The sequence below is a fragment of the Coniosporium apollinis genome, assembly GCF_000281105.1.
Source record: "Coniosporium apollinis CBS 100218 chromosome Unknown supercont1.18, whole genome shotgun sequence".
Taxonomy (NCBI): domain Eukaryota; kingdom Fungi; phylum Ascomycota; class Dothideomycetes; genus Coniosporium; species Coniosporium apollinis.
Genome location: NW_006913280.1, coordinates 163,673 through 190,562, shown reverse-complemented (window position 1 = coordinate 190,562; position 26,890 = coordinate 163,673). Strand labels below are relative to the sequence as shown.

Genomic DNA, 26,890 nt, shown 5'->3' with positions numbered 1-26,890 from the left:
ATCTTTTGCAGTGTATAGGAAAACGTGTGGCAGAAGAGTAATAGGAATGCTATTACTCTTGGCACCAGCGCTGTAGGCCCAGGCTGCTTCGATAGAGTAATCCGCAGCGACTTTGAGGCAATGCCAGGGTAGTGAGATGAGGCCTTCAATCTTTCAGCCCTAGACTAGGTTGTTGCCTAGGTCTAGTAGAGTCACAGACAGGTATATGAATTAGGATGACTGGAAGCTGCGCTACTGTGACAGAAATGCAGACCAATGACCCCGTAGGGAGCGCGAAGACTATATTCATACTTTGAGGATTTGAAGAAGCTTGCATGAACGGTTGGTCAACCAGTGGCCCCTACATCAGGAACAAGAGTTCGGAGACGGCGATGCTTGATATGCATAGCCTTCAGATGAACGGTTGGCACGTCTTGTGTTCTGGGTTGGGGAGAAATCATTGGACGCCGGATCTGGGGTGCGCCCAAAGAGGATATAGCGGACGGAGAGATCCACAACAAAAGGAAGATGATGATTGCCAGGCAGCGACATCATAGGGAAAGGGTACCGCGAGCTGCGGACGCTACGATGGCAATCTGAGCGAACGACGGCTTCAAGAGCGATGTATCACGGAGTCGCCGCAGGCCAAGCCGAACCAGAGTGTTGGTGTTCTCCTGGCGATTGTCGAGCTCGAGCTAGTCATTCGAGACGCGGTGAGAGTAAGCTACAATGTGAGGGAGCCTTGTAGGGCTGCAGGGGGATCCAGCGGGCGGGTGCCAGGGGATGAGGCATGATTGGCCTATAATTACCAGCAGAATCCTTCAAAGCGTGACAGTTGGAAATTACGTCGAGGTACATGTACTTGAAGAGGTATCTGCATGGATTTCGTTACCGGTGCGTAGGGCAAGGCTGACTTCGGCTTGTCCGCGATGAACCAGGCTCCCATGCTTTCAGCCTTGGGGCCCGTCCGCATCGATCTACGGTAGGCCGTCCTGCGCTCCTTATTGGTCCTACGTTCAGTTCGAGATGGCGATGCAGACCAGAGTATGATATGATGCTCCATCCGTTTCCAGAAAATGGTCTTCGGGATACTGGCGGTGCAGGGAGAGCCGGGAAATGTGCGGCCAGGGGAGCTGCCTTGTACTTTGGCACCAATCCTTGGAGTCGAAGCTCCCAGGTACGAGTAGCTGACGTGCAGTGCACGGCACGCAACTGGCTGGGAAAGAAGCTTTGCACGTGAGCTGGCAGCATTTGAGGGTCCAAATGGCGGCCGTTGGCTTGGAGTGCGGGGCGGGGCCGAGTCGCACGGAGGAGACGAATGTCGAAATGGCGGAGACGGAGGCGTCGCTGTCACATACGATGACGTCTGGCGACAGATTCGAGCTTGTTAGTGTGTTTGTGTCAACGATTTGGAAAGCTTTCACCGAGAGGAAATGTTGTCGGTGTCTTTAGCGCCTTTTGTGAACAGCCTCCAATCACATCGCCTCTACCGCCTTAGGCACCACCGAGCAGGGCTTTCTTCACCGCCAGGGACTATGTAATTGATATTGGAGCCTCTCCAAGGAAGATGTCGAATCGTCATGTTGCAGCGCCATGGTCTCTGCCTACGCGATGTCTTCCAAGGGGCATGCCAGACGCATTGCAGCTTCCCGCAGGATCAACGGACTGGTACAAAGCCTGAGCAAGCAGCCGTAAAGGTATATACACGACACCTTGGGTTGCGCACACAACGAATCCAGGTATGCGATGGCCTACGAGGAAGCTAGATGTAGAAATCGTGCAAGGCACTACTATGCAGTCGCCAGCACCAACAACGCCCTTAGTCCCAGCTCTCAAGCGAAGGGCAGTTTGCTTGCGTATTGCTAAGTCTCGACATGTTGTAGGAAGAGCAACAATATGCACGACCACTCTGGAGAGATGTCGAGAGACTACGGGTTCCAGATGTCCGTCTGTAAAATAGTCCTACTGATCCACGCGGTAGATGACCAGTAGGGTGGAGAAGACGCGGTCCTGCTAAAAACCTATTTCGTTCTTCCACTGATTGATGAAGTATGCCTCATGGCCATAGGCAGGCGCATGAGGCAGGCAAATCGTGGTACCGCTGAGTGACAGCTGGATTCCTGATGTAGATATAGGCAGGTATATGTGTCCAACCAAGGCAAGCACTGCATCTTGACTTGCTGAGCCTAAGACTCAGGCCCTGAGACCGGCGGAGCACGCACTGCAGGTTTCGAGACGAGCTGCTGATCACTCGGTGAAGTTTGAGAGTTGTGAAATTGATGTTCGGAGAAACCGAAGAAAAGTCAAAACCATCGCTTAGTAAGCCATACTGTCATAGCGGACTTGTCGGAGCGCTGTCTTGCGCTCTTCTTTTCCTCACACACTTCATAAGTAAGAATGCATAATCAACCGCCAATACTCGCTCCATAGGCTGGTCGGTCATATTGGCGTTCAAGAGCAACCATAGAGGCGCATTTAGGCTTCAGCAATCGGTCGTCTACTGCATGATCAATGGTGCTGAAGCCACCTGCGCGCCATACAAGCCTTTTGATACGATCATCGCAGTTGAATCCAACCTGGAACAGAATCCTCGGTGGCACAATTATAGTACTCTTAGCAAGGCGCGCTGTCGAGGTTCTGTCTCTACAGAGATGTTGGAGGGTGGTTGCAGGTAAACAGTCTGTGGCATAACCAAAAGCACTCCGCACTGCTGTTTGGAAAAGTGTCTTGGACCATTGAGACGCGGCTCTCGCTCAATCGTGAATTCTGATGCATGAACGAGAGCTCCAAACACCCAGATGCACGCGTGCTGAGAGTACACTGAGAGTATGGATGCGTTCTTCTGGAAATCGATCCCCTTGAACGGCAGAACGCCACAGACTGCCAGCACCATTTCCATAACTAATCACCTCCCACGACCTTAACGAGATGCGGAGAGGTCTGGATGGGCAACCCCTTTCGCCTATCAATCATGTACTTCTTGTTTCCATTCCCCGGATATCCGTTCGCTGGCACTTGACCTTCAGTGGTGCAAGTCGCGACTGCTCGAAAAGACCCAAGCTACCCTCAAATTCGCCTTGAGAGTCCCTATCCATTGCGAGCCACCATGTCCTCGGCGCTCAGCAAACGTCAACAGGCGCGCAATGAGCGCACGCTTCAAGACTTGATCAAGACCGTACCCGGCAATGACAGGTGCGCAGACTGCGGCGCTCGGAATCCAGGTAGACGCTCCCGGTAACATGGCAGTTTACCATCTGCAGACAGCGCTGACTACAAGAACTTAGGATGGGCAAGCTGGAGTGTGAGTAGCCTGGCACAGTTCGTCGTGCGCTCAAACATCGCGGAGCACTCCTGTGCACATCCGTCCACGTCAAGTCGCCGAATACCTTGTGCTGACGAGATGCGCCGTTTCAGCTCGGTATCTTCCTCTGCATGCGCTGCGCGGCACTGCATCGCAAGCTCGGGACACACGTATCTAAGGTCAAGTCCTTGAGCATGGACAGCTGGAATAATGAGCAGGTGGATGTCAGTGACTCCCTTCCGGGCATTGAGCGCTTCCTAACAACAATCATGCCAGACCATGAAGCGCATGGGCAACGCAGCGTCCAACCGCCTCTTCAACCCTCAGAACGCGAAGCCCGCCATTCCGATTGACGTCGATGAGGTCGATGGAGCTATGGAGAGGTACATCAGACAGAAATATGAGCATCAAGCCTTCAAGGGTGGTGCTGGGCCTGGAGCACGGCATGATACTGGAAGCACAAGTTCGGCGGAGGACCGGCCACCACCATTGCCACCAAAGCCGGGCAAAAGATTTGGTTTCGGGCTGCGCGCGGCTTCCTCGACGTTCCCTCTTTCCAGACACGAGAAGACGGCCCGGCCTATTCCTCCTGACCCGGCGGAATTGGGAGTGGAACAGTCGCCGCCTCGAGTGAACAAACCTTCTCGGGTGTTTGGTGCCAACGTGGGCAACAGCGCGGTTGACTCGGACTCGAAATTGGCGACACTACGTGAGATGGGATTCCCGGACGAGAAACGGAATTCGACGGTACTCAAAGGCTTGAACGGGAATCTGGACAAGGCAGTAGAGGCGCTGATACGGCTTGGAGAGCGCGACAAGAGCCCGTCAAGGGGGCAGGCACCCGCTCCCGTACCCAAGGATGCCAATGTGAATGGTATAACGATTGACCGGACGCGACGGGCGCCGACTGTGGGCCAGACGAACAATCCATTCGATCAGTTAGGCGCCCCCGGAGATCAGCAACAACCACAGGCAGTCTTGTCTACTCAGCGGCCAATGGCTAGTAATGCCGTTTACAGCGCTCCCACATCCCCTACAAACCCGTACAATCCTTTTCTACCACTTGTACAACCGCCCTCAACATTTCAAACGCCGCTCGAGCAGTCTTTCCAGACTATGCAGATCTCTCAGCAGCCGCAGCAACTGTTTCCCCACTCGACGGGGGGTTACCAATACCATGGCCAGCAGCAGCATAATCCGTTCTTACAGCCATTCACGCCTCCGCCGATGCCAGAGATACCCTTGCAATACAGCAATCATGCACCTCAAGCCGCGTTTTATCAGACAGAAGGACAATACCAGCAACCACAACAAGCGCAGATACAGTCCAGCAATCCCTTCCTTCGAACCTCACGGTCCCAGATCTTTACCTCCACCAACCCGTTCAACATCCAACAGCCAGCGCCCAATACGGGCTTTGCGCAAGCACCACAGCAGCCGCAGCAGCAGCAGTACATGGCACCGAACCATCACCAGCCACCCCAGCCGACCCAACCCTTCCAACAAGCTCCTCCGCAAGCCTCCTACGCACAACCACAACCCCAACCACAATTCCAGGACCCCACCCAGCAGCATCAACAGAACCTCGCCGCCTTCCACCAAAACCACCAGCCTTCCCAAGCGCCACCAACACACGCACCCCAGCGCTTCGACAAGACCTCCATCCTCGCTCTCTACAACTACCCCCACCTCGCGCCTACACGACCGTCTGAAAGCACCTCAGCCATATCCGAAGATGCCGCTGCGCCCTCGCCCGCTAGGGGCCACGCCAAGCAGCGCAGCGTCACGATGCCCGTCACAGCTACACCGACATCAGCGGGCGCTGCGGCGGGAGCGGGGCCGGGGAGTCTGAACCCCTTCGCGTCTGCCGGCGGCGGTGGCGGCGCAGCAGCAGCAGCAGGTGTAAATGCCGCATACGCCACGGGCGCGGCGGCGGGTGGTGGTGATGGTGCAAACGGCGCCATGGGCGGCAGACACGTCAGTAACGAGAGCGTGGACTTCGCGGGGCTGATGAATGGACGACACAGTCCTGATGCTTTCGCTGGCTTGAGCTCGAGGTTTGTGCGGTGAGGTGTTGAAGCTGGAGAAAGGGCCTGGTTTTTTTTAAACGAGGCATTGAATACGAGGGATTCTGTATTTACCTTGGATATGGCATCTCGATGGCTTTGGTTTCTGGATGTGGGCAAGTTTCGTTTGGAACCGCACTGGCCAACCCGGCTCATGCCAGACAGGTTGGGATTTGGTACTGTATGCATTTGGAAAGGTATGCGTTTGTGGGAGCCGCTTGTGGTAATGCTGCATCAAGAAATCTTGAAATAAATGCTCTGCTGCAGTTGCGTATTCATATGGAGGTGGGAATCATGTTGTTCTGCGAGGAAAGAGACGACAAAGCCCATTCATAATCCTGCTCGTCCGTCGCCATGCTGATGTTGTGCCCGTATCGTATGCCCCAATATACTAATCGCTGCCATGGTATGATGCACGTCTCTCGTCTATGAAAGCCAACTGAAAGCTCCGCGGAAAGGGCAAAGAGGGAATAGCCAGTCTATCATAGTGAAACAGCGGAGAAGCCACGTCTTCGGCCCTCTCGAGTAAGACAGGTCGCGGAAAGTACTCCGGGTGTCGAGGAGCCCTCACAGCTTCGCAAGCTTGGACAGCACGCTCAACAGCCCCGTTGTGCCCTGCGTGAGCGTCGCCATCGCCTCCGTGTTCCTCTTCCCCACGCTCACAGTCGTGACGTTCTTGATGACGCCCGCCTGGCCCAGCTTATTCGCCCAGCGGAAAATGACCTCGTCCTCACGGTCATCGCCCGCCACCATCAAGAAGTCCAGCTCCGGCTGGCCCTCCTTCTCGACTTTCTTCTGACGAAGCCTGTCAAAGATGTGCGTAGCCGCGCTGCCCTTGCTCCAGTCGAGCGGCTCGATGAGGACAGCCTTGTCCGTCGGGACGGCGTGGACACGGTGGCTCTCGGCGGCATCGTTGATCTGGTTGGCGAGGTCGCCAGCTTGGCGGGACGCCGTTTCGAGGTCGTCGACCTTCTCGTAGTGGAAGATGAGCGAGCAGTGGCGCTCCTCGATCCAGGAGCCCTCGACGCGCTCCTGGTAGTACTCGAGGATCTGCTTGACGCTGGCTTTCCACGACGACATCTTCTCGGTGTCCGCAAACTCGATCCACTCTTCGCTCGCGCCGAACTCGCGCACGAAGCACCCGTTCTCGGCGATAATGCCCAGGTTGGCCACACGGCTGAAGAGACGCTCGAGCTCTTCCGGCGTCCGGCCAGACATGACGTACACGATGTTGTGAGTATCCATGATGAGGTCGTTGAGCGCGTCGAGAACTCGTTGTGGGCTGGTGAGCAGAGTGCTGGTCGGCGAGCTACCCGCCAGTGTGCCTTCGTAGTCGAGAATGAAAAGCCGCTTTTGCGAGCTCTTGTACTGCTGGCAGACCTGGGAGATTGACAGACGAGGGATTGACATGTTGTCACGCATGTAATGCTCTTCGTGAACCTTGGCCAGCGCCTTTACGAGAGTGTTGCACCAATACTCGCCTGTGTGATGTACGACCACGTCGCGCATTTTGTTGTAGCGCCGTTCTTTTTCTACAGCCGACATCTCCAGCGCAATCTTGATGGCGTCTGCACATTTCTGATAATCCCAAGGATTGACGGAGAGCTCGTTACCTCCGAAAAGCGAAGCGCTACCGGTGAACTCGCTGAGGATGACTGGTCCATGCTTCTTGTCGCTGCCTTTACCATCCTGGCATAGGATGAACTCGTGCACTGTCAGATTCATGCCCTCACGCAGACTGGTGATCATAAGCGTGTCTGCAACGGAGAGCAATGCGAGGTACTGGCTGAAGGCAATGTCCTGCCGAAGGAAGACAAGCGGCTGGTGTGCTAGTGTCGAATGTTGAGCTTCGATGCGGATGACGATTTCGGATACGGTTGCTGATAGATCTGGATTATCCGTTGTTGAGGTTGCGACTTGGATCATGACGACCTGTACGGGTGAGCGAGACGCGCGCATCAGATCTGATTGAAACATACCTTGTCCCGCCACTCAGGGTACTTGTTGAGGAACAACTCAAACGCAAGCAGCTTCTGCCGAACACCTCTAATCGTGTCGAGCTTATCGCGTGCTACGATTAGGTGCTTGCCCTTGTAGCGTTCTTCCATGACCTTGATCCATTCGAGGGTGCTTGGCTCCTCCCTCGCGACATTGAATCTCTTCGGATCGATACCAATTGCGATGTGTAAAACATTGACAAACCGGTTCTCGAGCTGCACACCATCGTTCGTGGCCTCAACGATCAGCAAGCGACTGCAGGTCTGTAGAAAGTGGGCGGCATATTCCCGGCTTTGGAATGCGACCAGATTCGCACCAAGCATGCCTTCCAGCAGCTCTTTGCGTACGGCCAAACAGCGAAACACCTCCGAAGAAGGAAAGGCGGTATGAAGGAAGAAGCCGATCTGGGCGTCCGGCAGCTTCTGGCGGACCATACCGGGAACCAGCAACATGTGGTAATCGTTCACCCATATGACATCGCCACGCTTGTAGCTCTTGACAATCTTGTCCGCGAAGGCTTGGTTCAGTCTGACGTAGAACTTCCAAGAGTGATCCTCATAGGCTTTGCTTTTCGGGTGGTCTGGGATCTGGTAGTTGAACACTGGCCACAAGATGGTCTTACAGTAGTGTCCATAGTGACCTTCGAAGTCACTGTCGCTAACATAGACGGTCATCGCATCGTACTCGGATTCCAACTTCTCATGGATCTCGTTCTTGGCCTTGTCGTCTAATGTGTCTGTTGGAAAACCTATTGTGCCCATCCAGATAACATCCTCTATGGTGCCAGCGTCCATGGCGCCTCTTACCGCATTGTAAAGGCCTCCATTGCCTTGCTCGGCCGGTTCTACAGTCCAATGGGTCGCCCAAGCGGGCCTCTCGCCCGTTGATGTTCTCGAGTGTCTTTTTGCTGACTTCGGTGAAGGGCGACGTTTTGACAATGTCTGCGCACGCTCCTCGGCCCTCTCCTGGGCTTGGGCCTTAACATACTTCAGAATATCTTCCGCCGGTAGTTGCCCCGCATTGGACCGCGGGTGGTTGAAGAAGAGACCTCTGCCCCATTCTGGCACATGCGAGTCGCTGCGGACTAGAGAGCGTGGGTCGTGTGGTTTAGGGAAGTGAGTAGCGGCGCTGGGCTGCAACTGGGAGAAGAACTCTTCCTGGGCTGCGGCGGCTGATGGGGTCTGGGGAGGCGTGGGGACGCTGAACAAGCTCGCCTTGTTCTCGCGCAGATTGGTGATGGAGTTCTTCCGACTGGGGAGCCGTAGCGGAGGGCTGGGCCGCTGTGAGGGCGTAGGGAGATCATGGAAGTCGACAGTGTAGGGCAGGAAGCTGGCAGAAGCGTCAAGTCAGCGCCATGTTGTGTGTGACAGGATTCGAGGAGAAGCCGGTTGCAGTGAAAACATTGTGGACTGCTTACAGGGAGACGACGAAGGTAGGCATTGTGTGTTGGGGTGGGAGGTGAGCTGCAGGGCATAGGAGAGGAGCAGAGAGGAGCAGAGGGGAGCACAGAGGAGCGGAGGGGGCCGGGAGCTATGAGGGCTTAGAGATAGCGATGACCGAGGAGAGTCATGGAAAAGGCGGTGGTGGTGGTGGTGGTGGTGGTGGTGATAGCCGTTGGTTGATGCAATTCTTGGAATGGCAGGCGGGACCTAAATCAAACGCTGCTGCAAAGGGCCCAGTCCCGAGTTCTTACGGGAGCTCGATACCGAATGCGTCGCTTTCACGTCACTGGCGGGGACGGCCACGACTAACCGAGCAAGACTTGGCTTCTGCGAGGCATTTCGCTAGCTCCTCGGACTCCACCAGCCTTCTCTCTGACCGGAAAAGCCCGACGTGCACAGCGAAGGCCACCTCACGCGACTGGGACATTCATCAGAAGCCCAGAAGCCCAGAACAGAATGGCGCACGCCTGGGGGGAAGAGGAGGTGGGAGGTTTCAGGCCGCTGTCGCCTCAAGGCTGCGGTTGTCGTGGGCGCATAGAGGCCCGGAATGCCCTCAACCCAACCCAGTGCACGCCATTACTCCAGCTATGTCATTGTTACATAGCACGCATAACCCAGCAGTAGAAGAGTAACTAGGTAAAAGAAAAAGTCTTGCGTTCGGTATATCTTAAGGCCTCCAATCTGTTGTGGATAACAGGTAGATCTTACATAATTCGCTGGCTCCAATGTTGAACGAAGGGGGGGGGGTTTGCGTGAATGGGCTGGCCACGCTCCTTGCTCCCGCTCTCAGGCGCACCACTCAAGCAACGGTCTTGGGTCAAAGCAACTCTGTTGTTGGCTCTATGCAGCAGGGAGCGCAGCCAGCCAATCTAGGGGGGAACCCTCGCACATCGGTACCCACGGACGCGGCACGCTCCCGGCGCTACATCACCTCATGGAACTCATGTCATTTCAGCATGGCATTCTGAGCGAACTCCTCGTGAGGAGAACGTTGAAGCGCACACGTCAATCCCTAGCACGCTTGGCGCCGCTCTTCGAACAAAGCCCCATCCACGACCTCATCGGCCTCTCATCGTCACGGAAAAGCCCCCGCCAAAGCTCAGAAGCAGTTTACGTAAATCTTCCCCCGTCAGTCGCAAGAGAGCAAACGCCGTCAAACCGGCCGCGGCTGGAAGGCGGGATATGCCTTGATGCGCATGTGCATCTTTTCGGCTTGGGTCGAGGATGCCGCCTTACCGATCATGCACCATGCAGCACGATCGCTGGAAGTGCGAAAAGGGTGGTGAAGATCCCAGCCGTTCAGGTTTGGGGGCCTTCTTGAACACCACTGAAGCCCTTTTCAACTCTTTCACATGTCGTCTTGGAAGGTCAGGTGTCCTAAAGACTGCGCGAGGACACTGGGCCAAGGATTGCAACTGTGGAAAGGCACAGCTGCCCTTCCGACTGGAGCACTCTTTGCGCAAAAAAGGTCCCGCGGGTCCAGGTGTGTGACATACGGCCCCTTGTTACCCTTATCGAATCTGACATCTTCGCATCGCCGGCGCTGCAGCGGTCAAGATTAACACGTCCCAGATCTCTCGTCGTTGAAGGAGCACACAGGACAGAAGTGCAGACAGCACCCGCTGAAGGGGTCCGGCAAGGCCCACGAGCTGATATGAACTATCACGGACCGAACCATGCTACTCCTGTCGTAGTGTTGATGTAGAGCGCCTTGTGGTTCCACCACAGAAGACGGGACGCATCTCGCAGACGGCTCTTCTTCTGATCGAGAGGGTCAGAGTGCCGTCATCCGCTATTAGTGAGGTGACCTCGGACCTTTCAAGGGGTGGAGATGTCCAGATAGATGTGAAAATTATCTTCCTGGCAGGGCACATGATGTGAACGTTACGAGTGCCAGAGAGCACGCAAGACACCCAACGCGTCTGAAGAGACCTCAATCAAAGCCCTCCGAGGTTACTCACAGACCATGGTTGCGCAGTCAAGCATTGGAACAGCGAAGCTCGTAGCGTCACGACAAAGCGCCGTAGCATGCAAATGGACCCTCTAGAATATCGAGCGACTCCTACAAGCGGTGCAACCGCCCCCCACGAGTTTGCTATGTAACTCTACAACGAGGCGTATGTTTTCGTACCTGTACAACTCCAAGCTTTGCTCCTCAAGCATTAAACCCCCTCTGTGGAGCCTTCAACGGGCCCAAACCCCCCTCAATCTACCATAAACTCCACCCTATTGTTGCTGGGTATCAGAACAAAACGCTCCCAAACCTCCCCTACACTCCCCCCTACACCCATCATCCCGCCTTCGTGACAAAAACCGGCACGTCGCTCAAGTCGACCCCAAACTGATGCGCAAACCCCAAGCTCTTCCGACTCGCCGCGCTCCTCAGATGCCTCGTGCCGGCACTGCCGCCCAGCCCGAAGCCGGCCTCGTACCCGTACCCTAGCCCGCCGCTGTACCGGTCCGTCAGGCTGTCGCGGACGTCCTCGGCTGAGGCTGAGGCCGAGGCCGAGGCTGTGGATTGCACATAGGGAGATGAGCGAGATGAGCGAGACGAGCGGGCCGAGTCGGCCGGGTGGCGGCTTGTGGGGACGGGAAGCTCAATGGCGGACTTTGTGGGGCTTCGCGGGGGGGCGTCTGGGTGCTGCTGCTGCTGCTGCTCGAAGCGAGCGGCGAGGGCGGCGATGGAGGGAGAGGCTGAGCGCTTCAGTGGTGCACCGCCGGCTGCAGAGCTGGTGCTGAACGAAGTATGCTGGATGGGCGTGACGTATCGTGATATTACAATGGCTGGAGCGGCCGCTTTCGGGGCTATTAGGGCTCCATCGCTATCGGTGGTGGGCTCAGTGCTCCTGCGAAGCAGTCCTTCGCCGATGGATTTGCGGCGTTGGCGCCAGAGGTTGCGGTGGGATTCCCAGTCGATTCCTGTGCTCGGGCGCTGGGACGGCGTTTCACTCTCCGCTGCTGGAGCTGGCGCTGGCGCTGGCGCTGGTGCTGGCGCTGGAGCCGGCGTCACGATTGGCGGTACATCTCCTGCCGGTAATTCCGCCCTAGCCTTGACTGGCGAGGCAGGCAGCTCCGCGACGTTTTGCGTTGATGATGCGCTATTCGCTGAACCTCTGCTCGAGGGCAGTGCGGGAACCGGTGGCGCATCGTCGTGCATGCTGTGAGGGCGCGAGAAGTTCTTCACGTACCGCTCCCCGTCCTTAAGATCGCGTTCATGAAAGCTGCGGGGGCGCGAGGTACTCCTCGTATTTCTCTCTGGTGGTGCAGCCCGGTCATGACTCCGTGCCCTTGCATACGCAGCGGCAGTCTCCGAGTCCATGGCGGTCTTCGAGCTCGACTGGGCCGATACGTTCGTGCTGAGGTGATGTGGCTGCGTGGGTCTGGCAGGAGACGGCCCTTTAAGAGTCCCCATGGCGATATCGTAAGGTGATCCGCCTAGGGACTGTGCTACGGTGCCGAAATCTGAAACACCTAGGAACGCGTAGTCCTCAGATTTGTGACCACTATAGTTGCTACGACTACGCGAGTCACTTCTGCAGTGAGATGGCGGAGGAGGGGCTTGCCGATGTGGAGGAGGTGGCGGCAGCAGCTTCTCATCATCAACGTCCAATGCCAGCGAGTTCCTCACGCTGTCTCCAGGAAAAACAATAGGGACAGATGCTGGTATAGGTTCCTCGAAGCTTTCATTAGACCCTGCCTTCACAGACGCGTAAGTGCGCTTCAGGTGCTCCATGTCTGGCGACGACTTGATGCGTTTGCAAAATTTCGCTACAACATCATCTGGGACATATGGTATGCTTCCAGCTCGAATCGGCCGCTGGCCCTGCACGACTGGAGAGACTTGAGCGTTGGGTCTCTGCTTCTGGAGCTTCTTGCATTTCCGGGGTGACTGTTCGCTGCTTTGGCTAGATGGCACTGGCGGCAGATCAGAAGAGGTAGGCGTTGCAGGGAGGCTTCGGTGTTTGACTCTGCCCAACGAGATCGATCGAATAATAGATTTCCGTCGAGTTTTTGACGGTCGAGCCTTCTCCTCCTCGTGGGGATTGGCGGGCTCCCCTGTAATAGAGCGCGAAGCCTCGACTGATCTGTGAGATGATGCGCTTGACGATGGGGCCTGCTGAGGTGTGTGGATACTCCTGGTATCATCAGATCCTGTGGTTTGTAAGACATCGTAATGGGAAGCCCTTTTGCTATAGATACTGGCATCATCCTCAGCATTCCACTTTGTCTGGAGGGTAGTGAGATTGTTGCCGGAGGAGTACCCAGAATCCGCCTTCACGTGTGCAGGCCGTTCGATCTTCAGCGTACTGTTGTGAGTAAAGTCTGTCAAAGGGGGAAGCTTAAAGTCTGAATCTTGCCACAGCGGAGCCGTATCCCCTTCCCCAGAAGTACCGTTCAACCTGCAAAGAGCGTCTGTACGGAGCGCGGCAGTTGTGCTGTCAATGTCGGACGCATGATCGTGCGCTAAGTCTTCTCTGAGAGAGGTTTGGTTGCTATAAGGGCTCGCAGGGAGCTCCGCCATGTAATTCTCTGCAAGATCGAGTGCTGAGCAGTGCCCGGTGTGTCGCACAACGGAGTCCGAACTGAGCGACCTGTCATTCCTAATAGTGCCATCGGAATTATCCCGCCGTCTTTCGATCCGCAAAGGGCTGCCGCTTGCTTTTGACTTAAGCGCATCCTGTCTATTACGGACCTTACGGCTCATGGGGGCTCTGGGCAGCATCGATGTTTGACTGGCTAGCTCTGTCTGCCATGTGTTGTCCGGCGTAATACGTTCTGGACTTGCGCAGTCCTCGGAGGCAGTAAAATAGTCATCTTCGCGCTGCTGCAGGTCCGGAGTAGACTGTCGGCGGGACACATTCTTCGAAGCCGTCATACTAGGTGCTGGCGAGGCCATGCCGTTGGTGATCTTGAGACTTCCTAGCTTGAAGCCTCCGAGATGAGTGTAATCCATGTCGGCAGGCGTCTCAGGTCTTGGCATGGTGCCGCGCCCCTCTTCATCTCTGAGGTTCAATTTGGCTAGGGAAGCCAGAGGAGACGATTCGAACATGTTCGCCTGCCAGACATGGCTGTTGACATGCTGGATTTCAGGCTCTACAGGCCTTTCCGGTTTGCGAAGCAGATCTTGCGTCCTGGTGGCCAGACCTGGCGCCGCAAGAGAACGCCGACGAATCAGAGAGCTGACGCAGTCCGTCGAAGGTCCCTTTGGTAAAGCGGAGACCCTAGTTGGCGATGGTTCTGCCTTCCTAGTTGGCAACAGCGCCTTGTCTGCAGAAGAAGCATGTAAATACCAGTCCTTGATACCTAGGCAGCGGGGGTAGATCTTACGTAACGCGACCAGATCCTCCGGTGAAGCTGTCTTCCGCAACTCCTGCAAGATCGTAATGGCCGTTTCGATGTCTATAGACTGAGTCTCTGGAACGAGTGACAGTCGAGAATCTCCATATGCGCCATTGAGCTTCGTTGACGAGGTCTGGGCGCTTGGTAGCTGTGATACTATGGAACCAGACCTTGAGAGGCTCTGAAGCCGGTCCTTGACGTGCGAAGCCAAGTCCCGAAGGCTGTCGTTGGACTCGCCGCTATGTAGCGTTGTTATGCTGTCGCTACTGCCGAAGAGTTGCGAGCGGATGTGCTGTCGCGCATCTTGCCGGCTCCTGTATTCTCCGGAAGAAGTCCGCACCACCACTTCCTCTTCAGTAACATCGGAACCTTTTGTTGGAGAGGTAGGAGAATCGCAGGTGTCCAGCTTCGGCGAGGAGAACGAGGCGTTCGTGTTTGTCTTTGGTTTTGACAGGCGGTGCTGCTCTCTTGCTGACGGTGCAGAGGACGTATTGCCCATAAAGGCCTTCAGGATTCCGGGCGCCATGGAGAACGACTAGATCTACGGTAACGACGGAATGTTTGTGTGGGTATGATGCGTTGGCATGGCCAATTAGTACGTCTGATGCAACGAAGACATGTTAGAGAGACTTTCGTGAATGGCTCAATCGCAATGCACTTGTAGATTTCCAAGGCAGATGGATGCGAGTTTCTTATGCCGAGGGGCTATACGAAACAGACATGACGATACACGATGAACGGTGCGATGCTTACTTTGCACGGTCTAAGGATCAAACGAGAGAGTCGTGAAGGACGCCATGAATAGGAATGGCAGTGGCAATGGCAATGGCAATGCCGTAGGAAAGACTGCAGTGATTAAGGCCTAATTACCTGATAGTGGAGGAGCAGAAGAACATGAAACAGGCTGGAGATTGATCTGCGGCGGTGGTAGAGCCGGTTTCCAGGGTGGCCGGGACGTGCAGCTGTGGCAGCCGTGACAGCTGTAAACAAGGCCAAAAAGCGCCCATCGGTGGCCGTGCTTCTGCGGCGGGGCGTCAGCCGCTAACTGTTCTGCTCGCAGCTCCTGCGGGAGATGTCCAGAGATGTCCAGAAGCGAGGCTGGACGGAGCACAAAAGCAGACAACCGCGCCACTAACGGCGAATCAGCGTTTGACATCTCGGGCGATCTAACGCCCACGCCACTCTTGCACGCAGGCAATGTGCCAAGTTTAGAAGACACAGAATCCCCGCCATCGCGTAGATTGCGTATCAGATTGCGTATCAAATCCCCAGGGGGCGACGGCCCCGCAAGACGCCTGTACCAACTTGTTGAGGTGGCCGGTATCAGCGGGGCCGCACAGCAGCGTTGGGCGTTGCTGGAGGGAGAGCTACATATCACACGTGGGGTTGATCGTGGAACCGCAATCTAGAAATCACGTTGGCCGCGATGGACCATCCATATGTAAAGGCACACTCGCAGGGATCAGCGGTCCTTGAAGGACCTGTGTTTGGACCTCTCTCTATCTGGGTGGTCTCAGTCTGCCCAAAGGAAATGAATACGGATGGAGAACAGATGCAGAACAAGAAGCAGTTCGATGCCATCGAGGAATGGCGCCCTCTGCATAAGCAGTCGATCGGCCAGTAACACGCTGTAGCAAGCCGTGGACGCCCAAGGAAGAGAAAAGAGAAGGCAGGAAAATAACGGGTCTCATACGCAACGGACCATACATAATGCTGCCAGAAAGGAGCCCCGTAGCCGTTCTATCCAAGACCCTACACGGGGGGCTGACCGTCGTCAATCATTACCTTCGTAAATCGTAGCAATCACAGAGGCTAACTACTAGTCGAGGTCTCCGGCTTGTCTCGCTTAAAAAGAAAAGGTTCAGCAGAGGCTAACGGTTCAGAGTACGTCGCCGAAGCATGTCGCTGAACCTGTCAAAGATGGTCGGGACAGGAAGAGCTTCGCAAGCCAGTGATCGAAGCAATAGGCAATGTCCCCAGCCTTTGCCGCCGGCATCTGGAGGCGGTGCTGCAGGTACTGCCTGGCATCACTGATGGCGCGCCTGACACCGCTCGCAAAGGCGATTGAAGGGTTTGCATTGCTTGCGGTGCTGGAACTAGCTACGGACGAGCCATGGCTCCCCTCTTGCAGTTGGGTATGGCAAATGGGATAGCTCATGCCGTAGAAATTGAGGAGTATGACGATAGCCTGTTCGTCCATCATCTGACACTCAACTCTGTGTGATTCACCTGAGGTGGACCCGGGTGAGGAGTGGTATCCAACCCTCGAGGAATGATATTGAACAGACTCGATGGTCATCAGCAGTACACCGAGGGTGCTGATAACGATCGGCCACTCCGTGCACTCTTGGTCCAGAAAAAGCACCTCGAGCCTTGACAAAACCTCACTCATCAGCTCGCGAGCAAGATCCGGCACGACGAACCCAAGCTCGCCACGAATGAAGCATGGCTTCGCGTTTGCCCCAGTGCCGCCTGGCAAGACCCTGCTGACGATGCGCTGAGCATTGAGGTCGGCAAGGTCGATCTTTGCGTCGCCGGAGATGTGCACAAGTACCAAAAGCTTAAGCGCTTGTTGGAGGATCCGCGCCCGTGCAGGCTCAGTCTGACAACATTAGCTTAGCTACGATACAGCCCACATTGGTGCCAACACGTACCCTGGAGATCCGCCTGTAAAGAAGATAGAACTCCTTCAAGACATGAAACTGGGACGGAAAGAGGGGAAACTTATTGAAGTGCTCGTCTACAAGGAGTGCAAGGTGACGATCAAGACGTAGGCGAAGGTCTGGTAAATTCGAGAGTTTGGCGGGAAAGACTGGATGACTGTGTATCTCAGCTTCAGAGTGTCTAAGTGGTGGCCAAGGGTAAACGCTGTGTTCGTGGAACAGGCAGTGCAAGTCGGTGCTGTTGACGGAGACCACCCTAACCTGAACCAGGAGAGGCGGTCCAAAGTCCAGGATTAGTGGTACAGTCAGCTCGTCATCGCTTAGCTGGTAGAACGTGGATTTAAGGAAGCTGTTGAGAGTTCTAGGGGTTGGGTGCCATCCGAGATGATCTGGCCATCGGTCAGTTGCGCTTACTCTAAATACTGAAGCCCCGCCATACTGTTTAGATGACACGCAAAAACGTGCTGAGCGCTAATCGAAGCAATCATTACATACCAGATAATATACGATCCGAGAGATCCCTCAGCTGCCATCCACGGCAAGGCTGATGGATGAGGGCGGGCCCAAAATGTTTGAAACAAGCATGGCATGGCAACCCGAGACCACACTAAAACGAATGAGCTGCATGCCATTACATATACATCAAGGCTTCAGACTGACCTTGCATTTCCGGTCCCTACAGGGCTGGCAAGCGCCCTTGCCGCGAACAAGTGCAGTAGTCCTTTTTGCGTCTTCCGGCAGAGGGCCCTTGCGGCCACCTCGTTTGCGGCCCGGGTGAAACTCCTCTCCAATCTTCTCCAAAGCCTGAGTAGTCCCGTTGGCCCGATACTGGATGACTTCGAGACCGGAGTCCTGAGAGCCGGCAACAGGACCTGGGTAGGATTGACCTTCCAAAGTTACCCGCCGCGTCCGAGGCGTGCGGCTTGTCCCTCGGGTCCGCCGAGTAGAGGATTGACTCGTGGACCGACTCCGACGGAGAGGAACAGAAGCAATGCTGCAAGGGTTGTCCGCACGTGCGTCGTTTGAGCCGATCGATTGCGCATAAGCTAGAGCTGTTTCACCCTGGGGAGGCAGCTGGTCGGAAGTGGCGGACTGTTGTGAACCAGAGATCACCATGTTTGTTCCGTCCTGTCTGATGACGGATGGATTCGGCCATGCCGCATAAGACGGTCCTGGAGCGGACAGCGATGGAAAGCTGTCTGAGCTGAACGAATTGAAGCTGCCTGGATAGTATCCTCTTGCGTCCCACATCAGACTCTGTTCGGAAAGGTCCATGCCGCGTATGTCTTCCTGTAATGCTTCCGGGCTGAATTGCGACATATGCGGCACCTCCGGCACACCTGAGAGTGCAACTCTGCTCGGATTGTGATATCCTGCAGCACGGGGGATATCGATACCGCGAGGATCCTCGTACTCTGTGAAAGAGTCAACCGATGGGGGTGCGGTCGAGCCGATTGGATCCCCAAATGAACCCATGAATCCGAGACATCTCGAATCAAGAGAATTGTAAGAGCTGACGGTTACTATTTCGTTCCGCCATGGATGAACGGCACCACTACCGGAGTCGAAAGATGAACCATAGCTTGGCAATAGCCCCGGATCAGAACCGTAGCTCTGGGGTTCCCCAAAGCTTAACTCTAATGGAAACGATAGGTAAGGGTCGGCCGCACTGGTCAACACGTCGTCGCCTGTGGTTATGTGGGCGTATACCGCCTCAAAGAAGTCGTCATGGAGGTCGCCACCCGTAAATCCAGGCTGGCCACATATCTGGGCCTCGTCCAGTCCCGGCACGACCTCGATGCCGTTGACTTCAAGTCCTGAGAAATCACCAGCCTCAGGTTCCATACGATGCCACCTGACCGAGATTCTTGCGAGAAGTCAGTTCCTTGTAGAGCAAAAATGTCAGGAACAGTCAGGAGAGTATCGAAGGACGTACGCTTGAGGCTGCTGGATTGTTGGCTGTCGGTTGTCTCGAAGGCTTCAAAGTACAACTCTAATGGGAATGCAGATGAATGAAATGAGCAACTTAGATGGGAGGACAAAGTATTAACACGTAACTGGGGATAGCTCCGCTAGGGCTTACATGTTGCAGGAAGAAGGCAAGTACAAGACCCTTAATGCAGCCTCGGTGGACGACGCCAGTGAGCAGATGACGCTCGTGGGGTCAGACAGGCTGCTTATCTTCATACTTTACCCCACGATATCCCACACAAAGCATCACCGGTCAGTACGGCGTCAACATGCCCAACCCGGCACCGGGATCCGCTAACCGTAGGTTTTCCTGCAAGGTAATGCAACCCTACTGCTAGCATTTGCACACAACCGAGGGGACTAAGGACGAGACCTTTCCAGTTTCGTGTAAGCTAAAATACGCCCTATGGACCAGAGCCGCATCATGGAACGTCTGTGGAAGGAGATTGACCAATCTTGTGTGCACATGACTTCCAGGCTACAGTGCCCAGCCGCATAAGGGTAGCTAACGCTGACCGACAGCTTTGCAGCTCCCCACGTCCACAAGCGAAGTCAAGCCTACAATTGCTTCCCAGAATCAGCCTTGCCGCCTGGGTGCAATTGATCTCCACCAAGGCCGACCGGGACCGCATCTAAGACGGTGACTCCCACACCGTGCGTGCCGAACCACTGCGGTCCTTCAATACCCGCGCTGAAGTAACCAAGAGCGGCCTGACGATCTCTGTTCACAGCACTGAAGCTCCTCAGATCCGGCACACGCCGCACGTTGCCCGCAAGACCTACGCCCGAGTTCTGTCCACCATAGCCTGTCAAGTCAGGCAGGGCGCCCAATCCCAGAGAACCAAGGCTGCCGTCTGAGTCAAAAGTTGCCGTTTCCTTCGCCGTGCCGCTGAAGCGTTGCACGCGGGCTAACGTCTGCTGCTCCCTGCTTTCAACACCTGCAGCCGCGCCGAGATCAAGGTCATTGAGCGCGCCTACGGCCGACATGAGCGGAGTTGTCTCATCGAGGCCCAGATAGGCCTCATTTGTGGACGTGTTGGGTAAACCGTGAGATACAGAGTTTCTGCCGCCCATATCTTCCCGAAGGATCTTGACTTGTTCAACCATGACTCGCCAGAACTCGTACTGGTCGAGGTCATCATCATCATCATCAGAGCCGCCGTCGCTACTGCCGTCGTGACCGTCGTCGTCCTCTACGATGCTCGTATGGTCCCTCGCAAGGGCAAGAAGGGTGGCGACGAAGGCCTCCTGCATATACGCGAACGAGAAGCCCTCCATGATCTTGGCGATGGGTTGACTGAGCAACTGTGGGAAGTCGATCGAATCCTTGTGCTCCAGCTTGTGGCGCCAGAACTCACAGTAGGCGATCCTCTCATCCTGAAGCTTGTTAACTACACCTCCGTTGCCCAGAATGAACTTTGTTGCTTACAATCCACGGCAGAGGGAACAAGTACTTCCTGTCGAAGCGGCTTGGTCTCTTGGAAAGACCTGGATCCAGCCGGTCCACTAAGCGGTCGCGAGTCAGTGTTCTGCCTTGTTATGGGAGCGTCTTTGGTAAGGTACGTACAATAGTTGGTGCTTGCTACCATGAGAATGCCGTCGTTGTTCTCGAGGCCATCTACTTCGTTGAAGAAATAGCTCCGAGTGTAGGGCGTGACAATTGTCTCAATGTCCTCCAGGATGAGCATGCATGGAGACATTGATCGGGCCATTGTGAAGACATCTCTGATTGCATAGGTGGAGGGTGCCGACTTGACGTAGAGGCACGGAATCTGCGGCTTCCGCTCGTACAAGGTATGCATCAGTGCCTTGATCGAAATCGTCTTGCCATTCCCGACGGGTCCGTGGAAAATAAGACCTCGTTTCCACGGCACGCCGTACTCGTCGTAGACGTCTTTGCTGTCGAAGAATTTCCCAGCAACCTCCGGAAGCTCTTTCTTCATGCGTTCGTCCAGAATGACATCCTTCCAAGATGTCTTCATCACCTGCTCGTACAGCTCACGGCTTCTGGTCCAGTAATAGTCGTAAACATAGATTGCTGGAATCTCTGCAGTGAGCCAGCTGCCCACTGCCATGATCAGAGCATCCGTGATCACAGAGTGCGACTGGGCGGTCTCGCCGTCGCGTGGCTCCTTCAAGACGAACTGCAATGGAGGGGCCATGTAGAGAATGAAGTCTTCATCGTTCCAGCGGTAGTGGTACTTGGCAAAAGATATTGCTTCGGCGAGGTGGCCTGAGCCGCCGCGGTGCTCCGGAGGCAAGTATCCTCGATACCTGAAGACATCTTCGGTGTCGATGTCAAGCTCAGCAGTAGCATGTCCCGCCGCGGCGAATGCAAGCAGAGGACAGTTACGGGATGTTGTGGGGGTGACGACAAGCTCCGGGTTCTGTTTGCGAAGAGCTTGGAGGAGCTGCACATAGAGGCTCAGACCTTTGCCAGAGAACGCTCGCTCGAGGGTGTCCGTCAAGCGCGGATGATGCTCCTTGGAGATGAACGCGAAAGGTTCGGAAGCGGCCATGTTGACGGCAGGACAGAGGTGGGTGATTGAAGGCTTATGACAGATTGCCAACGAGCCCGAAGCTTGGAATATAAGACTCTTAGAGGGGATTGAAGAAATGACGGAGGGGCTAGGCAGCAATGGTGGGTCACTACAACTGAGTAGAATGACACCGGATGTCACGTACTTATATGCGGTGTTGAGGAGCGAGATGGTTACCTACACGGCTCTACCTGTATGATACACCACCACGCTCCGCCTCATCCTCCGTGGTATGCTTGGGGGCGGCTGTTGGTGGTCCGTCGTAGCGCTTCCTTATTGGCGCACCACTAGTTAGAACCAAGCACTGAGCTGTCCGAAGGATCTGTTCCCGGTTTCGAGTTGAGACATGAACATGCAAGAATGCGGAGAAGCGGCAGTTGCCTAATTTTGGATGCGGCGGAGTAGGTTTGCGGCGCAGGCATCGTAAGAGACCTCAGAGTCTAGGTGAACGCTTCCAAGCACGTCTTTACGCGTTAGCCGAAGACCTACCCAGGCCCTCAAGGACGGCTCTGAAGTATTGTCCGTCAATGCCTTGAGGGGCACCATAACATGCTGTCGTTACGATCCTCGGACAGCTGTCGTCTGAGGTCGCGGACCCGACTCGTATCACGCAGGCCCGTTCTTCCAGGCGGAGGTACAGTAATCAACACTCGTCCCGTTCCTAGTCTTGCGTTCCCAATATAGGTTTGCAATCTGGCAGGAGTTGCAACCATGCAGCGGTTTCTTCCTTTCGCGCGGCGATCACGTGGGAATCTTCGATGTGGAAGCCGTTATTAGATCAACGTAGCTCTTAGTGATACAGGTCGCGCAGAATTGGTTCTGTGTTTCGAAAATGGGCATGAGTGTACATCCAGCTCGATAGCAGCTCCGTGTCCAATATTCAAAGCCTCTCAAAGCCCCTCTGGTGAAGGTCATGCAGACACTCTCAGGAACGCAGCGAGGAAACAAAGCAAGCCAGCTAGCCAGCCAATGAAACTGCCCCTTTATGTAATTCCGATGACCCCTTGTCATAACTTCGACGCTCGCCAACCTTGGGCCTCATCACTTTTGTCCCTTAAGCGCAGGTATAGACGACAGATGGGGCGACGAAGAAAACCAAAACCTCTAAAGGCAGGAGGAGGATAGACACGGCAAAGCAAACTTTTCTGGCTTCATAACCCGAGAGTAGCGCGGTTGAAATCCATATCCTCCCTAACGTCCGCTTTCAACACTCAACTTCTGCCCCGCTACAGCCCCGCGATACAACACCCAGAGACCTTCAATATCACAAACGCAATGGCACCCTCAGCAGTCAACGCTGGCACCGCAAATGCCGCGAATGGCGCAAACGGCACGGCCTTGAAGGCGACTGCGAGATCATTTCATCCCACCGGCACCCCAGATCCTTCCCGCTACCACGCGACTTCCTCCCAGAATGCCATCGAGAGTGAAGCAGCCTTCGCAGCCCATAACTACCACCCGCTCCCGATAGTGCAAGTACTTTCGCGAAATCTGAATGGATTACTGTTGCTGATCTCAATATAGATTCGCTAGAGCCGCGGGATGCTCTGTGTGGGATCCAGAAGGCAAACATTACCTCGACTTCCTGTCCGCCTACAGCGCTGTGAACCAGGGCCATTGCCATCCCGAACTCGTCAAGGCGTTGACAGAGCAGGCGTCCCGATTGACGCTCAGCAGTCGGGCATTCTACAACGATGTGTTTCCCAGATTCGCCGAGTTTGTCACGGAGATGTTCGGATTCGACATGGTGTTACCGATGAACACCGGCGCCGAGGCAGTCGAGACTGCAGTCAAGATCGCGAGGAAATGGGGCTACAAGGTCAAGGGCATTCCGCAAAACGAAGCATTGGTATTCAGTGTGCAGGAGAACTTCCACGGCAGGACGGTAGGACCCCAGTGGTCCCATCACTGTAACAGAACGCTACTGACATGTCCGCACAGTTCGCTGCGATCACGATGTCAACAGACCCCGAGTCTCGCGAGAACTACGGCCCGTACCTACCGAACATCGGCAGCATATGTCCGTCGACAAAGCGGCCTATCCGCTACAACAATGTTGACGACGTGCGAGAGGCGCTGGAGGCACACGGCAAGAATACTGCCGCGTTCCTGGTTGAGCCTATCCAGGGCGAAGCCGGCATCGTCGTGCCCGACGACTCCTACCTGCGCGAAGTCAAGGCGCTATGTGAGAAGCACAACGTGCTCCTTATCTGCGACGAGATTCAGACCGGGATCGCGCGCACAGGCCGTCTGCTCTGTCACGAGTGGAGCGGCATCAAGCCCGACATGGTTCTGCTCGGCAAGGCCATTTCCGGCGGCATGTATCCCGTGTCCTGCGTTCTCGGCTCCAAGGATGTCATGCTTACCATCGAGCCCGGCACGCACGGCTCGACGTACGGCGGAAACCCGCTCGGCTCCGCGGTCGCCATCCGCGCGCTCGAGCTCGTGCAGGAGGAGAACATGGTCGAGCGCGCCGAGAAGCTCGGCAACATGTTCCGCGACGGCCTACGCGCGCTCAACAACCCCATGATCAAGCTGATTCGGGGCAAGGGGTTGCTCAACGCCATCATCATCGACGAATCGAAGACCGGCGGCCACAGCGCGTGGGATCTGTGCATGCTCTTCAAAGAGAAGGGGTTATTGGTAGGAAGAGCCCTCAAGATCGCGCATCTGAAAACCATCACTACGGACGACATGGGTGCTGACATGGGTGACGTACAGGCGAAACCAACACATCAGAACATCATTAGGCTGGCGCCTCCACTGGTCATTACGGAGGAGGAGATTCAGACGGCGCTGAGCATTATCAAGGAGGCGATGGAGGAGCTGCCGAACCTGAAGGGCAAGAGGGAGGATGAGGTCATTCCGGAGGGCGAGAAGAACGTTCATATTGGTGTGGACAATTAGGGTCGCGGATGGCTTGATCCTGCTACCTTGCCATTCCAGCGCGCGCGTTATGTGTGCTTCAAGTTAGATTTTAGCGCTGCCGACGTGGGTACAGACTAGATACACCGAAGACTGAAGCCAATATTCGCTCCGATGGTCCATTCTCTCATATTCAACCTGACAGCGCAGCCATCTGAGTGACTAGCTCCCCGCCAAGGCGGAGGGTATCAAACGCTGGCAGCACGCTCTCACATGCTCGACCAGCAAATGCGACGCTGGCTCGAATTACACACAGCCAGTGAAGGTGCTGGTTGCGTGTAATGGTGAATCTGGTGAAGCAGTTGACGGATATCTAGATAGTTTACCTACAAGTGCTTCAGTGAAACGACCCTTGCCCGTTGTGTTGTATTGTTGACGGGGCACTGGCGAAGCCAGGCCAGCGCGCTGTCTCTTTGGTTCACCCCAAAAGCGGCACAACTTCGACACACCCCCCAAACACCACACCTCATCCCACCTCACCACCACCACACCGATTACAGCCCCTACACCTAGAACCCACCTCTCTTTCTCTGTCGGAGACGTCCATTCTTCTCAGAAATCACAAAACACAGAATGGCGAGTGAAGTAAGCCGTCCCTCCCCGGCCGTGTCCTATCCGCGCGTAGAGAGCCTGAGCTGCCCCTCAAGCGATTGTTGCTGGCGCGATACACATTCAGCTATTGCTAACATGTGCTCCTGCTACAGCGCGAAAGGTATATCTTTCTCCCGAGACTGGGGCTTGCGTTCGACGCAGTGGCATTAACGGCCTGACAGCAAGACCTTTCTCGCGCGGCTCTGCGAGCAGGCTGAGCGCTACGATGGTATGTGTAGGAAGCTGCTACCGCCATCACACCGTTCACTAACAGTGCGCGTCCACAGAGATGGTTGGATATATGAAGGTCAGTAGATCGTACACCGCCATTGGACCGTGAGACCATTCTGCTGACATTGAGAACAGGAAGTTGCAAAGGTATGGAAGCCACGAGCACGCGACTACAGCGCCCTCAGCTCCTCCACAAGAGACTCTGAATCCCTGGCGAACGACTAACAAGCGTCAGATCGGCGGAGAGTTAACCGTGGACGAGCGCAATCTGCTGTCCGTCGCCTATAAGAACGTTGTGGGCACCCGACGTGCCTCCTGGCGTATAATCTCCTCCATCGAGCAGAAGGAGGAGTCCAAGGGCTCCGATAAGCATGTCGGCACAATTCGCGACTACCGCCAGAAGATCGAGACCGAACTCGAGAAGGTCTGCCAGGACGTCCTCGATGTTCTTGATGACTCCTTGATCCCCAAGGCCGAGTCTGGAGAGTCGAAGGTCTTCTACCACAAGATGTACGTGCCAGCAGACGCCGGTTTGCGCCAAATCGACAGTTTTGTTGTCTGCGACCGCAACAGTGCTAACAGCAATGCGACTGCAGGAAGGGCGATTACCACCGCTATCTCGCCGAGTTTGCGTCTGGCGAGAAGCGCAAGACTGCCGCGACCGCCGCCCACGACGCTTATAAGGTAACGACCCCCAGGCGAGCACCAGCTCACGTAGGCCGTCGCAGATAAGCTAACTCGGGAACAGAATGCCACCGATGTCGCCCAGACTGAGCTCACGCCTACCCACCCCATCCGTCTCGGTCTCGCCCTGAACTTCTCGGTCTTCTACTACGAGATCCTAAACTCTCCCGACCGTGCCTGCCATCTCGCTAAGCAAGCCTTCGACGACGCTATCGCCGAGCTCGACTCTCTTTCCGAGGAGTCCTACCGGGACAGCACGCTCATCATGCAGCTGCTCCGCGACAACCTGACCCTCTGGACCTCTTCGGACGGCGGCGACGGTGAGCCGTCTGCTGAGGCATCCAAGGACGCTGAGAAGGCCACCGACGACACCAAGGCCGACGCAAGCGACGAGCAGGCTCCGGCACCGCAAGCGGCGTCCTAGACGAGTCGCATATAGACGGCAATCAAGATACCTGCGCTAGTTGCCGACTGAGGGCCTCCATCAGTCCCGCCAACCTCAAGACTGCTGGGCGATGTTGGTCGAAGCAATGATGTGCATCTGTTGACGGTGTTTCGGGGGGGAGTAGCTGAACGCGGCTCAAGGCACCAATGGTGCTTCTTCAATGTTTTCCTTACTTTGCTTGCTCCCTCTCTCTCTTTCCTTTATTCTGAAGATTGGTCCAGTAAACTAGCATCCCGGCGAATGTTACCCACTTACAACAAACGATCACGGCAGTTCCCCTTCTGCTTTCTCTCTCGTCTGACATAACTGGTTTCTGGCTTTGGTACTGTGCAGGCACCTCTGCGTTCATTTGGTAGTGGACCCGCTGCCGGATTTGCGCAAGTAGCTACAATAAAGTCATAGGTTCACTCTCTCGGTGCATGCAAAGTGGCGATTCGATGACCTACGACCTGAGGCGCTTAGATGGATATCTTCCAGCGGCCGAAGAATATTCTCAGTTCGTGAACTAGAACATGGTATCCCTGCCCCCTCCTTGCCTGACTGCCAGCAGCTACATTCGGCGCGATAGACTTCAAAACCTATGCCCGCTTCCATGGTGTCATACCTCTTTGTCATTGCGGTTCCGTTTCCTTCAATTCATCTTCCTATCTTATTAAACATCCAAGCCCACGGTAAAACTCAAGTCCTTGGATCCAAAAAGTGGCTTGCCATAGT

The 26,890-nt window shown here is 55.4% G+C and overlaps 7 protein-coding genes across 7 annotated transcripts; 3 read left to right on the top strand and 4 right to left on the bottom strand.

Annotated features, from left to right (window-relative positions):
- Nucleotides 1-3,085: 3,085 nt before the first annotated feature.
- On the top strand, nucleotides 3,086-5,350 carry W97_04196 (uncharacterized protein; the record flags this gene model as incomplete). Its single annotated transcript, XM_007782088.1, has 4 exons — nucleotides 3,086-3,200; nucleotides 3,264-3,280; nucleotides 3,394-3,504; nucleotides 3,557-5,350. The coding sequence occupies 4 exons, from the start codon at nucleotides 3,086-3,088 to the stop codon at nucleotides 5,348-5,350; spliced, it is 2,037 nt and encodes a 678-aa protein (XP_007780278.1).
- A 563-nt stretch (nucleotides 5,351-5,913) lies between these two features.
- Nucleotides 5,914-8,784, bottom strand: W97_04195 (uncharacterized protein; the record flags this gene model as incomplete). Its single annotated transcript, XM_007782087.1, has 3 exons — nucleotides 5,914-7,278; nucleotides 7,326-8,673; nucleotides 8,762-8,784. 3 exons carry the CDS (start codon nucleotides 8,782-8,784, stop codon nucleotides 5,914-5,916), a joined length of 2,736 nt encoding a protein of 911 aa, XP_007780277.1.
- Nucleotides 8,785-11,076: 2,292 nt separating this feature from the next.
- Nucleotides 11,077-14,652, bottom strand: W97_04194 (uncharacterized protein; the record flags this gene model as incomplete). The annotated part of the gene is made up of 1 exon (XM_007782086.1): nucleotides 11,077-14,652. The coding sequence occupies one exon, from the start codon at nucleotides 14,650-14,652 to the stop codon at nucleotides 11,077-11,079; it is 3,576 nt and encodes a 1,191-aa protein (XP_007780276.1).
- Nucleotides 14,653-16,005: 1,353 nt separating this feature from the next.
- W97_04193 (uncharacterized protein) lies at nucleotides 16,006-18,634 on the bottom strand (the record flags this gene model as incomplete). Its single annotated transcript, XM_007782085.1, has 3 exons — nucleotides 16,006-16,728; nucleotides 16,781-17,178; nucleotides 17,470-18,634. The coding sequence occupies 3 exons, from the start codon at nucleotides 18,632-18,634 to the stop codon at nucleotides 16,006-16,008; spliced, it is 2,286 nt and encodes a 761-aa protein (XP_007780275.1).
- Nucleotides 18,635-19,318: 684 nt separating this feature from the next.
- W97_04192 (uncharacterized protein) lies at nucleotides 19,319-21,279 on the bottom strand (the record flags this gene model as incomplete). The annotated part of the gene is made up of 3 exons (XM_007782084.1): nucleotides 19,319-20,137; nucleotides 20,190-20,266; nucleotides 20,328-21,279. The coding sequence occupies 3 exons, from the start codon at nucleotides 21,277-21,279 to the stop codon at nucleotides 19,319-19,321; spliced, it is 1,848 nt and encodes a 615-aa protein (XP_007780274.1).
- A 1,296-nt stretch (nucleotides 21,280-22,575) lies between these two features.
- W97_04191 (ornithine aminotransferase) lies at nucleotides 22,576-24,207 on the top strand (the record flags this gene model as incomplete). The annotated part of the gene is made up of 4 exons (XM_007782083.1): nucleotides 22,576-22,726; nucleotides 22,863-23,185; nucleotides 23,242-23,943; nucleotides 24,022-24,207. The coding sequence occupies 4 exons, from the start codon at nucleotides 22,576-22,578 to the stop codon at nucleotides 24,205-24,207; spliced, it is 1,362 nt and encodes a 453-aa protein (XP_007780273.1).
- A 591-nt stretch (nucleotides 24,208-24,798) lies between these two features.
- Nucleotides 24,799-26,155, top strand: W97_04190 (14-3-3 family protein; the record flags this gene model as incomplete). Its single annotated transcript, XM_007782082.1, has 8 exons — nucleotides 24,799-24,810; nucleotides 24,930-24,937; nucleotides 24,999-25,045; nucleotides 25,104-25,123; nucleotides 25,183-25,194; nucleotides 25,283-25,557; nucleotides 25,644-25,731; nucleotides 25,796-26,155. The coding sequence occupies 8 exons, from the start codon at nucleotides 24,799-24,801 to the stop codon at nucleotides 26,153-26,155; spliced, it is 822 nt and encodes a 273-aa protein (XP_007780272.1).
- Nucleotides 26,156-26,890: the final 735 nt, after the last annotated feature.